This window comes from Phascolarctos cinereus, unplaced genomic scaffold (genome assembly GCF_003287225.1).
Source record: "Phascolarctos cinereus isolate Bilbo 61053 unplaced genomic scaffold, phaCin_HiC Scaffold_4;HRSCAF=312, whole genome shotgun sequence".
In the NCBI taxonomy this organism is placed as follows: Eukaryota; Metazoa; Chordata; class Mammalia; order Diprotodontia; family Phascolarctidae; genus Phascolarctos; species Phascolarctos cinereus.
The window spans coordinates 66,191,167-66,206,337 of record NW_027555847.1 but is presented as its reverse complement, the minus strand read 5'-3'; the positions used below and the strand labels follow the sequence as shown (position 1 = coordinate 66,206,337).

The 15,171-nt window shown below is 43.0% G+C and overlaps 1 protein-coding gene across 1 annotated transcript in view; it reads left to right on the top strand.

Moving 5' to 3' along the window:
* Nucleotides 1–11,883, top strand: part of WNK2 (WNK lysine deficient protein kinase 2) — a 227,322-nt gene extending 215,439 nt beyond the window's left edge. Inside the window, 3 exon segments of the mRNA XM_078151684.1 lie at nucleotides 1,015–1,274; nucleotides 6,837–6,948; nucleotides 11,643–11,883. Coding sequence (XP_078007810.1) covers nucleotides 1,015–1,274; nucleotides 6,837–6,948; nucleotides 11,643–11,668 — 398 coding nt within the window. The 3' untranslated portion in view covers nucleotides 11,669–11,883.
* The last annotated feature ends 3,288 nt before the right edge of the window (nucleotides 11,884–15,171 follow it).

The window sequence follows — 15,171 nt, the reverse complement described above, 5'->3', positions numbered from 1 at the left end:
ATGACTTTCCATTCAACTTATCCAGGATTTTAAATCAGAAATTATCTGCCAAGAATTTTTTTAAAGAAATTATAACATAGCAAACATTATGGTGTTTGTATAGTTCTTAAGTTCAATTCAAAAAGCATTTATGAAGTGCTCACTGTGTTCCAGGCACTGGAGATAGACAGAATTAAAATAGCTTGTGCTCTCAAAGACCTTCCATTCTACTTTAGCCTATGACAGGACAAAGTATTTCCCCAGGCACTGTGGAACAGGCTTCCTTCTACCTGCTTTAAAGTGTTAAAGTTTCATGTTTGTGGAAAGCTGCCCAGCCAGCTCACAACAAAAGTATGTTACTCTTTGGCTTAACACCCTCCTAAATGTTTCCATATACCAACACTAAAAGAAGCTAAACTTTTACCTCCAATTCCCTTCCTAATACTTTTTTTTTAAGTTAATTAGAATTTCCAGTTAATTGGAACTTATTGGACTTAAAAAAAAACTGGCCTATTATAATAAGCCTTTTCCTCTGGACATATGAATCTTGTTACCATGTTCTTTCTCTGTTCACTCCAAACCATGAGATCCATGCTGTTCCCATTCTGGGCAGCAGGCTTGGAGATTTGGTATCATATTTGCTCTGTGCACAGGGAGCGCTGAACCATGGTGATGAAGTGCTTGTGGGAGAACAGATGGGTGCTGTTCATAAAAGCAAACTGGAAAAGCTGCCGTAAGAATAGCCAAGCTATTTGTCCTTGCTCTCTTTCCCCCCATATGCTGACACTTGATACAACATTCCCGGAGAGGGAGGCCTGTGTCATACACTTCAACATCACAGAATTCAGTGATGGGCAAAGTATGGGAAGTATCAGGGATCGGATTAAAAAATGCTGAGAAGGTCCTCTTTCTCCAGACCAACTCTTGAAGCAAAGGTGTTCTCCAGTGCAGACTCATGTCCAAAATAACACAAGTAGTGAAAGAGCGCCTTGTGTCAGCCTCATAATTGATCCTGCCTTGTGTGTGATTTCCTAGGATCTTCTACCACCAGTCTGGTAACGGGTCCCGAGCCAGTGCCCCCCGCCACGCTGCAAGTCCAGGCCCAAGTCAATAACAGCAACAACAAGAAAGGAATGTTCACGGATGATTTGCACAAGCTGGTGGATGAATGGACGAGCAAAACTGTGGGAGCTGCTCAAACAAAACCTTCCCTAAACCAACTGAAACAGAATCAGAAAAGGCAAGATATGGAGCCCCGAGCAAACCCTGCCCAGGCACAAAACGAGGCACGTGGCGTAAGTGGTGGCCTTTGGGGAATGCAGTGTTGCAGGGGGTTGGAGGGCCAAGGAAGAGCCTCTCCTTGTCTGGAAGGGGTTCTAGAAAGCAGTGATGCCTTCTCATGGAATGGCATCCACCTCACTGGGTTGCAGAGAGCTACAGGGTGGTGTCCTGTGTCTCTGAAACCAGTTCTTTAAGACATGCTGTTGTTTGAAATCTCTTCTCTGCATAACACTGACTTGTTGCAATTCCTAGGACTGTTTGGTGATGTACAACTAATCTCGCTTAATCTGCCTCTTTGGTCCGTGATTTCTGTTAGTTACACTGCATGACCTGTTCATGGAAGAACTTGACTCCTGTGTTGGGTGGGAGAAGACGACCTGTGAAATCCCTTTGACTTCTGTGGTTCTCTGACTTCAGATCTGGGGTGGTCTGCATACCAAGTTTTAGTGACCTAAGTTCCTCCTCTCTTTCTACATGTAATTCTCAGTGCTGTTTAAATTTTGAAATGTGTTGTTTCTGCTCTGATAAACATTTGCAGCAATTGGGTGAAGGAGTCATTGGCTACTATATGCCTCCCTGCTTTCTTCCTTCTGTCCTCCTCTCCCTCCCTAACTCTCCCACTTTAGTCCAGTGTACCATAAAAGAAATGTTTATAGCACATCTCTTCTATCTTCCCCTCAAGAAAAGATCAGGTTCAAGGAAATTGCTTCCCCAAAGATTCCAATCAGTAAGTGTTTATTAAATACCTACCAGGTACAAGACACTTTGGATACAGAGACAAGAAAAAGTCTCTTACCCCAAAGAGCTTGTATTCTATTGGTGTGCCTTCAAGGACCACACTTCAGGGACTGAGACTGAACTCAGGGAGAAAAAAAAACCAGGGTAGTATATCTTCTATCAACCCTCTTCACCTAGTGTGCTTCTCTCTTGGGTTAGGAAAACATACCTTATTATGAACAGCATTGTCCAGAGTTTCATTAATGGTTTCTGGTTCCAACTCCAAAATGGGCTCACTCTGTGGTCGACCTCTGCCGTTTTACATGGCTTCTCCCTTTCACCATTCAGTTTCCACCTCCTGAATGGAGAGTAGTCATTTCTCTCCTTCCTGGACATGGAGGATGGACAGAGGGGGTATGCTTGTTACTAATTAGCCCAGAAAGAACTTTATTTGTCCTTCTTCTGCCCCAGCCCCCCCAAAACATACAAACCCATACAGAAGAAAGGTCATTTTGGCACATAGATCCATTCAGGAATAGTCCTTACAATGGATGATAAATCCATGGGTTTGTTTTTCTGATTCTTTAAGGCAACAATAATAGATATGTGAATGCCTAATTAACTTCATTTTGCCAAATGCAATGAGACCCATTTATGTCTCCCCTTGCAATTAGAGCATCCAGTGAAAGGCTATACCTGATATACAGAGTACCTTGATAAGTTCTGTAGTTTATCTTACCTTTGCATCCTCAGCCTTTTGGGGAATCCTGTCAAAGAGCCTATGTGTATTTGGAAAGTGAGCTCTTTTCAAAATTTAGCAGTGCCTCTCAAGTACAGTGACCTTTTCTTTTCATCCACAATTAGACCAGGGTAACCCTCTTTACCACCATCACTACCACCACCATCATTCCCCCCATTCCCACCAGACTCATCAGTTCTCAGATCCTGTAGGATCAGATGCTTGCCTAAAGGAGACTGGCAGGTGATGATCTAAAGAAAGGACAAAGGGGCAGCTAGGTGGCACAGTGGATGGAGCACCGGCCCTGAAGTCAGGAGGACCTGAGTTCAAATCCGGCCTCAGACATATAACACTTACTAGCTGTGTGACCCTGGGCAAGTCCCTTAACCCTAATTGCCGCACCCCCCCCCCAAAAAAAAGAGCATGACCTAATCAGGAGTGGTCTAGGTGATGTAAAAACAAATGCCAATTTTTTTTTAAATGCCTGATGTGGCTAGAGTATGTGAGCATTGCTCCTGCCTAAATCTCTCTCTGAAGAGAGTTTCTGGAAGGAAGTGAAAGTGAACAACAAGAACTAAGAGATTGATTGCCCCATAAACTATTTCTTGACGTAAGCTTAAATCAGAAACCTATGCTCAGCAGATTCACCCTTTCTGTAATTTGTATGTTTTGCTGTTTTGTTTTTGCTTATTTTCCTAGTAAAAACACCTTTTGAAAAACTCCAGCATTGTCTCTGGTTGAACTGAGAGAAAAAGAATCTTCTCTTATGCCTTAGTCTGTGTCACAAGAGGGACCGGCATGCATGTGGGTGAGGGGGTGGCATTAGTGCCTATGTCAACTCCAAGCGTGAAGTGATGAGATGAGGACGGGGTGAGGGGGTTATGAAAAGAGAGAAGAAGAGAAAGATTCAGCATTTCAAAGGAAGGAAAATCAATGGGAATTAGGGACTGAACAGTTAAGCCGGAGGAAGAAGAATCCACGTTAAATTCTAAGCAGTGTCAAGATTCGAGCCTGTAGGAAAGGAGATAGGGAGATCAAGAAACTAACAAAGAGACTATCGGGCCAGATATTGATAATAATCTCTTTCTGTTGGAGCAGTCCTATTAGTAAATCCCAGGACTCTGGCCAGCAACTGCTTAAATTGATCTAAACAGTAATTTTCTCTATACCTATGCTGGAAAGAAGTTTGAATCTTTAAATCTTGCTGAATTCTCCCAGTTCTGTTTTTGTAATTTTTTAGGTTTTCACCAGGGTGGACATTCAAAGAGAACCAGAAGGCCATTAAGGCCTTCCCCACTGTTTACTGTCCTAGAGACCAAGAAGCATCCAGTAATTGTTAGACGACAACAGAATTATCATCACCATTACTCTTCCCACCTCCCACCCCAAGAAAGGAACATCTGCGATAGGGTAGACCAGTAACACATGTCCATAATATTCAATATGGCCCCCTTGAGCCATCAGCAGGAATTTCAGGCCCTACTCTGTATTCAAACTGTGATTGGCACTGTGGCTGTAATAGAAATGTAAGGCTTGGTCCCTATCCTCAAAGACCTACAGTTTAGTTGGGACTGTAACTAGTATGTAAAACCATGGAAAGATTTAGCTGGACAAAAACGAAATATTTAATTGGGTGATACACATCGGCACCTGAAGGTTTTAAGTGGTTTTCCTTAAGGAGAGAAGGAAGAAATTGTAAGTTTTAATAATGAGCTTTTCTGGTACTCTTGGATTAGAATCTATATCCATCTCTAGTCCTGAAACTGAACACATTCCCCAATGACAGCTTTACAGGGAGGCAGTCCTAACTCTCAGGCCATTCAGAATGTGAGATGGATTTGGAAAGAGCTGTTGGAGTAAGGTGTGAAATCAGATTTTCCACCAAGAATGATTTTCTTAGAGCCCTTCTTTGAATATATGTACCAGCTTACTGCCATTTCAATACAAGACAATGCCTGACTTGAAAATAAGTTATATGGACAAACAGTACCCAGAGCTGTTGCCCTTGTGAAAAATCATGGTGATCTTAGAGAAATGTGTAAAAACTCCAGTCAAAAAAGCATCAGCATCGGATATCTAAACTGGGAGGGAGTAGAAACAGAAATATTAACAGTCGAGTGATTTTTATTTCTGCCACAACTTCCTCTCCACTACCGGAATTATCTTCCCCACTGTTAACGCTGCCCATAAATGTCATCATTTGGCAGTCTTTTGGTGGTGCTTAAACAGTCCTGTGACCCTCTCAGGGTAGATATGGGTCATTCACACTTGACTGTCACTTCTGTTATTTTGTTTTTCTCCTAACGCCTAACTGAAATCAGCTGCTGTATGGTGATAGAGCCAAGAGTCTTAACCTGGGGTCTGTGGACTTGCTTTTATTTCAGTGGTGGCTTTTGCCCAGGGTGGACCTTGTAAGACATCATCAGGTAAATGTTGTTTGGTCTCACAGACCCCTCCTTCCCATATAAACTAGAACTCTGGCTAGGACTTTTTAAAAAATAAAAAATTTTCAACTAATAAACATTTTCTCTCCCTCCTTCTTCCCCCTATCCCCAGACAAACAAACAAAAACCCCTTGTAATAAATATGCATAGTCAGGCAAAGCAAATTCCCATATTGGCCCGTGTCCAAAAACCATTTGTCTATTTTGCATCAAGTCCATCTGTGAGGAGGGGAGTATCATTTCTCTCTTATGGGTCCCCTGGAATTGTCATTGATCAGAGTTCTTAGGCCTTTCAAAAGTGTTCGTTTTTATCATGTTGTTGTCTAAATTGTTTTCTTGGTTCTGATCAGTTCATACTGTATCAGATCGTAGAGCTCTTCTCAGGATTCTCTGAAACCATCCCTTAAATCATTCCTTACAGCAGCACAGTTATATTCACATACCACAATCTGTTGAGTCATTTCCCAATTGATGGACACCCCCTTAGTTTCCAGTTCTTTTCCAGTACAAAAAATGCTGCTGCAAGTAATGTTTGCTCCTCTGGGGCCTTTTCTTCCTTATCTGATCTCTTTTATGCTAGATCTTGCCTGTTTTCTTGCAGGCACTCTACATTTGTCATGTTCCTTTTTTTCTCACTCTTAACAGGTGTGAAGTGGAGCCTCGGAGCTGCTTTTTATTGTTATTTCTCTAGTTGTTAATGATTTGAAGCATGTTTTCTTATTGCTGCTGATTGCTTGGATTTCTTCCCTTGAGAACACACTGTTCTACCCTTTGACCATTTATCAATTGGGGAACAGGTTTTACAGAACACAAAAAGCCAGGTGCACACACACAGCTGTCTTGTGACTGGTCTCTAAGCTGGTTTACCCTACTTGCTTTTCCAGCATTAAGTTCAAATCAGGTAGACCCCAAAGGCAATCAGGCAGTGCTTTGTATCTGACTGACACACAGCTGGGAGACTAAAACATTCCATTTTAAGTGTACACAAGAGTCGGTTTTTATGTCTAAGACTATCTTCAATCCGCCCTCAGGGCCCTAAGGTTGTTCTAGGACAGGGGCTGGCTGCTTCTTTGTATCCTGTTCACCTGACTTTTGAGGAAACTTTAGCATGAGCATCTGGGCCAGAGACACAGTTCTTTGGCTGACTTCTAGGACTTGAAGCTCATTCCCATCTTGTGGTATAATTGGACTTCAAACTTGAGGTCCTTTGTGCGGGAGGGGCAGGCTTTAAGTTAACCTTTTGTGTTCAAAGGACTGTCAGCCAACAATGGAGGTTCGGCTTGATGCTATTAGAGCTCTCTTGCATTCTCCTCCTTGAAAAGGAAGGCCCTGCCTCATTCACCTGGACATTTCAGGTGAGATGTTGGCTTCTTAAAATACCTGGAGGGGCTGTCTCAAAATTCCTAAACATGGGGAAGAAGTAGGTTATGAGTTAGAAGGGAGAAGACGGTCTGATGGTTTTTGTTCTCCGCCCCTCAACCCCAAGTCCTCGTTGAGTGGTCGAACCATTAGAAGGCCCCAGGCCCCAGGCATGGTTCAGTGACTGCTTTCTCTTAGAGACAGAGATGTCTGCCTGGCAGCTTCCTAAAGAATTCCCAGGGTTGAAGCAAATATATTGTGTTGACCCTGGCCAGTCAACCTGAGCATAATCCTTCTGCGTGTCTTTGTGTTTTGTAGGTTAATTCAGTCAGAACAGGAGTGGGGAAACAATATCTTGTTCCAGTGCCTGGCCCTGTGTCAGCTGCATTAATCCCCGGAGTCACTCCAGCCCTGCCAATGCCTATCACAGGTACTCCCCTTTCTGGCCCGGTCCCACCTTATGTGATACCTCCGTATCCATGTGGAGGAGTGTTCCCAGCACCTATGTACAGTGTGCAGTGGCCAGACACAGTGGGCCAGCCTGGGATTAGAGGAGGGCATAGCCTGGCACCATTTCCAGGCCTCAGCAAAACAGGCTTGCAACTGTTTCCAGTATACCTGCAGCAACCTGCTGTCAACCCATGCAGCCCCCAGATGAGAATCACCTAGCTTTCTGACTCACCTATAAAACAGGATGTTCTCTTGAAACACACACATATTTCTCTCTCTCTCTCCCTCCCTCTCTCTTTCTGTCACACACACACACACACACACACACACACACACACACACACTCTTCCAAGAGAGTATTTGAGCCTGGGGATACTATTTGTCTGTACGGCATTGGTGGCTTCAGCTACAACCACAGCAAGCCTGGTAGAACCCACCACAGCCATACCCCAAAAGGGGGTCTGTTCATGGCAATATTTGCATATTCCACTGCTAAAGACACTTTATTCTCCATTGTTGTGATTGTGGTATATTCTTTAAAACACAAATAACTTTCTGTATTTGACTTGATGATGACAACAACATTGTATTAGTCCTGCAGGAGTATTTGAGTGCCTTGAATCTTGACTTTTCAGTTCCTTACTGGAAAGAGATGTAAAATATATCTCTATATAGAAACATATATATATATATATATACATATATATACGTATATACATACATATATTGGAAAGGTGTGTTTTATTTACAGTTTGCTTGTGAGTTCAAAAACAATTTCCCTATTTTAAGTTGCAAAGATATGCAGAGTTTACACACTTTGAAACTGAAGCTTGTGGTCATTTTTTTTGTTTGTTTTCCACTGTAAATGTGGTATTTTCTTTTATCTTAATGAGAAGATAACCTTGACTATCAAAGGGTTGCAAATGTTAGGTTGAGCTTTGTGTGGTGGTCAAAAAAATTAAATCTCTTTTGAGTTTATGCAATGAGAAAGAGAAGACAGATTTTTTTTTTGGATGTGTGGTTCAAGGAGCACATTTGGAAGCCGTGAAAGTATCCTGCACAGAAAGCCAGGTAATAACATTGGCCAGAGTGGTTCTGTTCAGTACCTGGCCTTTTGTTTAAGTGGTGCAGGTGGTGACTTATTTCTGTTAGCAGGGACCTGAGAGAAAATGTTTTCTTCTTTTCCTTTAGTTAAGTATCCACATTTTGCCACACTTTAACCAAAAGGATGTGCATAAGTCAGTTTGATTTGAAATCTGTACAAGCTTTATTGGTGAAAGGTGAGAAAAGGCACCATTGTTAAGTGGCCTTCCAGCCCACTCTGAGAATGCAGACAGCCCTGCTATGGGTTTTGGTCTGCCAGTAGGCCTGTGGTGCTGCTCTCTGAGGAGCAAACCGAGTCGAAGGCAGAGAGACAGCATTTAAAGTTCTCTACTATTTGCCTTCTGACTAAACACATCTTTCAGAGCAATATTACCTGACCAGCTCCTTTTGTCAGGCTTTTTCTTTCTGTCTTTGCACTGTAGAATGGGAGCACCCTCCCCCTTCCCTCCCTGTGCCCCAAACTCTACCCTGGTTTGGTCCCTGTTATGGTCTGTGGATTCTCCATCCCCCTTCCCCCCAAGTCTTACACCCCACAGGTGACCGATATTAAGCCACTTTGTCTGTGGCAAACTTCCTTTTCATAAACAGCTCGACCTCAACACGCTCATTCTGGGCTTGGGATGAGAAAAACTTTCCAAGGTGGAATGCTGAAGGCGCACTGTTCTCTTCCTGCAAAGATGTTTTATACTCCCTGCTGGAAAGCAGAATGCCCTGTGCTGCCAAACATGAGAACTGTATCATTCTATTGTACTTTGGAACATTCTTAGAACTGTCTAAATTATTTGGTTTGTACCCTTTGAAAATATATTATTCCATCAATTCAGTTAGAATTGAATTTTATAGACAATTAGGCAGAGTCTTCTGCCTGGGCAAAATACTGAATGTAGTAAGAGATTTCTGTTCTCTGTAACATGTATATTTGATTTGTTTGTTTTTAGATTCATGTCTGTATGCTTCATGAGCAAACATTAGGAGACTGTTCTCATTCCCCTCCCCACCCCACCCCCCATCCTCATTCCTCTCTGAGCTTGCATTGGAACTGTCTGCAGTCACCATTGCCTGTTAGTTCCATCCTTGTACACAGACAGTCAGTGGAACGAAATCCCCAAGAGACTGTATATATTAAGGAGAAAAATAAACATTTTGTGCTTGAAAACAGTGTGAAAACATCTTTTTCTTTCCTCCTTCCCCTTAAAAAAAACAAACAGAAAAAAAAAAAGAAATAACCCCATCTGCCCAGATAACTTGTGTGGCTGCCTCCCACCAGAGCCTCTGCTGGTCTCCTAGTTTTTTCATTATCTACATCTTGGTATTTGGAGATAGTTTTTCTGGGTGCTCCCTTCACCTGTTCAAGGTCATTTTAATGGAATCTGTGACTCCCAGGCATTCCAAGGTTGCCATTTAGGGTGTTACCCATTCAACTTTAGGCAAAATTTTCCACCTCACTTGGGTGAGACTGGATAGTGAGCAGACAGTAGGATTGAAAATAGCATTCCTTTCTAGATAACCAACTCCCTAAGCAAGGTAGGAGAGATTGCCATTAGCTGGAATCTCTGTGGGTGCTGAGCTAGGAAGATATACTTCGAATATGCTTTCTGTTCTGAAGGTGTCCCAGTATCCTTCTAGGTCACCTGTCGCCAGACTGAAGAATTTAGGAAGGAGGGAAGGAGAGAGTATGTCTGTCTACCTACATAGATGTGTGTGAGTATGGGTAGTGGGACTAGTGGGAAGCAGTTGAGTTTCATTTCTTCTTTTTTATTCCCATATGAATTCACTTTTGTAGGTTGTAGATGGATTGTTAAGAGTTACGGGGAAGAGAGGTTGATAGGGAGGAGGGGTGGAAGATGACTTTGGTTTTTTCTTTAAGTAGTTAGATAGAAGGTCTACTTAAGATCAGTGGGAAATGCTAGGGAGAAGTGGCAACAGTGGAATTACTCGTCAACAATGGTTTCTACCATTTACAAAGCGCATCTTCAAGAAAAATGGAAGTTGGGGAGACTCTTGTCACCTTAGACTGTGACCATTGGACTTTCCATCCACCTTAGAAAGCTAAAACAGCCTACCTGATTGGGATGATAGAAATACTACACTGGTATATTCAAATTGGGTCTGTAGAGGGATGGCTGGAATGGAGGTCACCCTTTTACAGTGGATCTGAATGTCCAGAAAGGTAGACCATCCATCCATGATGACTTCTTGCACTTTCCCTTGTATCAGCAAAAGCATGATACTGTTAGAGTGGCATTGCCATCCCTGTAATTGGATAGCTACTGCCATAGCATGGCCATAGTAGAGAGCCCAGCTATTTCAGCAGGCCAGGAAGCATAGTATAGGGCTCTGGCCGAATGACAGAAAGGAACAGCATTTTTTGTTGGGCTTTGCTCTTTTGCCTGTCCTGCCTACACGTTAAGGTAGGTCTTGCCTAATGGGAGATATAGGAACTGATCATTCACTAGTCAATACTTGTACGCCTGGGTTGGGTTAACCATTTGTATGTGCATGATCTCTCTCTCTGGCAGCTTTGCCTAAGTTTCCTCCAGCCTCTCTGGTAGATGCTTTCTTTCCTCTTGTATGGCAGAAATGGATAGGGGTTATCTTTGCAATATCAGGCCCCTAAAGGGGCCTGAGGAAGCATACCTTCTCACTTGGCTATCTCTGCAGCGGTTTCTTCAAGCTAATCCCAACCGCGGCCCCAAAACTGATGCTTTAGTGAGGAAGGTTGTGTGTACGCTGGCGCCTTCCTGAACCTGCACTGGAAGCAAATTCCTGGGCTCAGACCCTGGGATGTGGGATTCAGTCTCTGTGCTTGTTATCTGTTATCATCCTGATGATACTAAAAGACACAGTATTCTTATTTAATTACTTAAATCGACATACTAAAGGAAGCTTCCACCTTCAGATTTAATTTGGATTGTCGAGGGGTGAGCCTCAAAGGCGTATTATTGAGATGATAATATATGGCCATCTGCTTTGGAAGCTGCTTGAATTTCTTTCTGGGTTGGTGTTGAGCATGGTCTTACCTGGAGGCAGGGTGACTGCCTAGTTGGCCTGTAGCATTCTGGACTTTGTGTAGGCTCTCTGGAGTTGATTCTGTTCTTCTTCCTATGTGTTAAATTATAGGGCAAGAAAAAGACATGAGCTTTCCTTGTTTAACAATAGGAAGCCTGCCTTTGAGCAGCAAGAATCGGTATTACATGTATTAGACGCCTTTGAGTCTAATTGCCTATTTTGATTCCTTGGCTGATAGAGATTCAAGACCTATATAATCAGTAGAGGCTTAAGAATCTGTATTTAATTTATTTCTTTATTTCCATCCATGCCCTGGGTTGAGGTCTCCTCTGTCTCTGGTTCCCTTCCTGGTTTATCCACTCTTCTCCAGGGAAATTTGGTTTGATTTAGAAACATGCTCCATAGGACCATCAGTGGTTGGCAATGGTGGTGATGCTTCATTGAGCTGCTGATGGGAGAAGCCTCAGGTGCTTTCAGAAGACCAGCTGGCACCTTCAAAACAGATTGGGCAGTCAGCACGTTGTCAGGACTGTAACTGGCTGTGGCGGTTTTGTTTTCTAGATTCTGAGAATTGGAAGCCCGACTGACCCCAGGCCAGCTGAGCTTGCATCCCAGGCGCCAGGTCCCACTTCATCTAAGGAGGAAGAAGGGGAAGATGGGAAGTGATTTGGCCTTGCTGTGTGTGAGGCACCCTGCTCCTTGTCTATCCCATTGCTGTTTTGTAACTACTTTCTAATTTTTTTATTCACAATTGGAAACACAAATGTTATGCAAGAATAAAAAATATTTTGGGGGAAAAATACTTTGGTTTTTTGAAGATCATTGTCCTTTCTCCTGGCCCCCAGGCAGAGAGGCCAATAGGGAAGTCATTTAAATAACTGGCAGAGTGAAGAACATTGGCTGGAGGCAAAATGGTTCCCATGATGTTCTGTCCTAGGGGAGAGACCTTCAGTACACAGGGTCCTATGCCTACTCATCCTCAAAGGGCTCATGATTGATATTCACCAGCACCAAATGAGCATTCACTTGGGATATCTAAACACGGGACCCAGCTAGTGACTTAAGACATCCATAACAGAGCCACACTCCAAGGGCCAATCTGCCTCTGGAAAAAATAAAGCAATTTTATTCTTCAGTCCTTGAATAAAGATTTCAGAAACCAACTTCTGCTCTAGTTCACTTGGCACAGTTCCAACTCCTCACCTGTGGAGAGAGGCTGGGCTCTGCTCTTGAAAGGAATCATTAATTTTTTTTCTTGAGATAGCCAGAATCCTGGGAGATATAAAGAGCAGGTGTCTTCTGAGGCCCGAGGCTGCCTTTTTGAGGCCTGCCTGGGGTTTCCGCTGCCATTGGAGAGAAACCATGGAAATGTGAGGAGAGGTCATCCTAGACTTAATTCTTCACAGCAGAAGTGACCTGACGTCCTTTGAGAACTTGAGAAATTACTTCACCTTGGCAACTCCTAAGGACAATCTCACCTTCAAAAACTGAGCATTATTTCCGTAGTGTTGAGTGAGGCTGTTGAGCATGGTGTGATGATGGATGTCCTGACTGGCTGGCAGGGAAGTTGTAGGGTGAAAAACAAATTTGCATTTGGGTGGGGAGACTCTCCTGTCTGTTCTCACCAGGCGTATTGTAAATGGGCAGCATTCACTGGCTCTGGACTGAGTTCATTTCCCGGTTCTGTCATTCTTGTGTGAACTTGAGTATTCGCTTCACCTCTCTAGACCTCAGTTCCCTTATCTGTAAAATGGGGACGGTGGCCAAGCTGGTGCTTTCCAGCTTGAAATATTCGATGCTGTGATGTTATCATGCCTGCTCAGGTATGAGTTGGACCACTTGGCCACTGGGATGCCTTCCAGCTCTGATTCTTAACTCTCCATTAGAGACAGAAGCATGTGCTTGACTTGGGCTCTCCAACTAGAATGCCAACCCTAGATCAGAAGGTCTAGGTTCAAATCCCAACTTTGCCATTTCCTGCCTATGGAGGATTTGGGGTGAGTTACTTAATCACTCTTGGCATCAGACTAAATGACTTCTAAGGTCTCTTATCATGTCATCCTCTTGACTATAGAAGGATACTTTCTATCCATACATCTAGTTATCTAATTAGTAAATTCAGACTTGGACTCTTTCTGAAAAAGTCTCCATCAAGTACAACCAGCTTTGGAGTTACCATGCTCGCGAAACCCCAGAAAGGCCGAACCATGATCAAATAGTATAGAATGAGGACTTAACAAGATTTTACATTGGAAACCACTGTGGAAGATCATCCATGCTTTTAAAAAAATTAGCATTGTAGTTAAGAGTCTAACTGAAGACTTTTACATCATTTGAGCCATCTGGGGACCAGGCTGCCATTGCATGGGATGCTGTGGCCTGTGGCCTCTCCTCACTTAACATCACTCCTTCTAACCCCACCTAGCAGTCCATTCTGTATGCTATTTTGGATCAGTCTTTCTAGAGCACTGCTTTGATCATATCTCTCTCTCTGCCAGAATACCTTCACTGGTTTCCTATTGCCCATGGGATAAAGGCCAAACTCATCAGTCTGGCATTCAAGATCTCCAAGAAGTCTTTCATTCCAAGATCTTCCCTTAGCTTTTTCATTCAATAGCAAATAAGTGTGAAGTGCCACTTATGGGAAATGCACTGTGCCAGGCACTAGATGAAGCTACAGAAATAATGAAAGAGCTATACTAAGGGCTAAGGCTGCAAAAAAAGACAAATACGATCCCTACCCTTAAGGAGCCCTCTTTCTAATGGGTAGGAGGGAGGGAGAACAACATGTGAACAGCTATGTACAAATCATATAGATGACATAGGCACATAGAATATTTTTCATATAATGCTATGTATTATGAGGGAGCAACTAGGTGGTTCATTGGATAAAGCACTGGGCTTGGAATCAAGAAAACTTGTCTTCATGAGTTCAAATCTGGCCTCATATACTTACTAGCTGTGTGACCTTGGGCTAGTCACTTAACCCTGTTTGCCTCAGTTTCCTCATCTGTAAAGTGAACTGGAGAAGGAAATGGCAAACCATTCCAGTATCTCTGCCAAGAAAACCCCAAATGGGGTCACAAAGAGTCAGACACAACTGAAATGACTGAACAGCAACATAAATTGAGGGTCATCTTAAGATGGCACGGGCATTCAGAGGAACTAGGAACGGCTTCTAGCAAAAGGTATGATTTTAGCTGAGATTTGAAGGACTCCAGGAGGCATAATAAGAAGAGAGAGCATTCCATCCTCATGTCTATGGGGACAACTGGGGGAAATGCTTGGGGTCAGGAGAGGGAGTATCTTTTATGAGAAACAGCAAGGAGGCTCATATCACTGGATGGTGGAGTGAAGCATAGAAATACTAGCAATGTAGAAAGAGGTCAGATTATAAAGGGATTTAAAAGCTAACAGGATTTTATATTTGATCCTTGAAGGTAATGGGGAACCACTGAAGTTTATTGAATGGGATGGGGGTTATATATGGTCAGACCTGTGATTTAGGAATGGCTGAGGTTTTTTGTTGGGATTTTCTATGTGTTTTGTTGTTGTTTGAGCTATTTTTGATGACTGATGGACTGGCGAGAGATTCAAGGCAGGGAAGTCAATCAGAGGGCCATGGAGTGCGGTGATGACCTGTATCAAGGTGGTGGCAATGTGGGAAGAGGGAAGGGGGTATATATGAGAGATAGTGTGAAGGTAGAATGAGTAGGACTTGACAACAGATTGGGATTCTTCTAGGTGAGAGATGATAAGGGTCTTAACTAGGGTGATGGCTATATAAGTGAAGGGAAGAAAATGGATGAGAAAGATTCTAGAGATGGAATCAACAATATTTGGTAACTGATTGGATGTGAGAAGTAAAGAAGTGGGGAATATTTGAAGATGTAAGGTTCTGAATGTGGGTGGTGGTGCCTTCAACAGAAGTATAGAAGTTGGAATAGAGATAAAGAAGAGGGGAAGGTAATAGGTCCTATTTTAGAAATTGAGTTTGAGGTGCCTTTGGGACAATCCAACAGAGACATCCAGTAAGCATCTATAATTCAGGACTTGAATTGGTTATGGAGATCTGGGAGGCATCTGCATA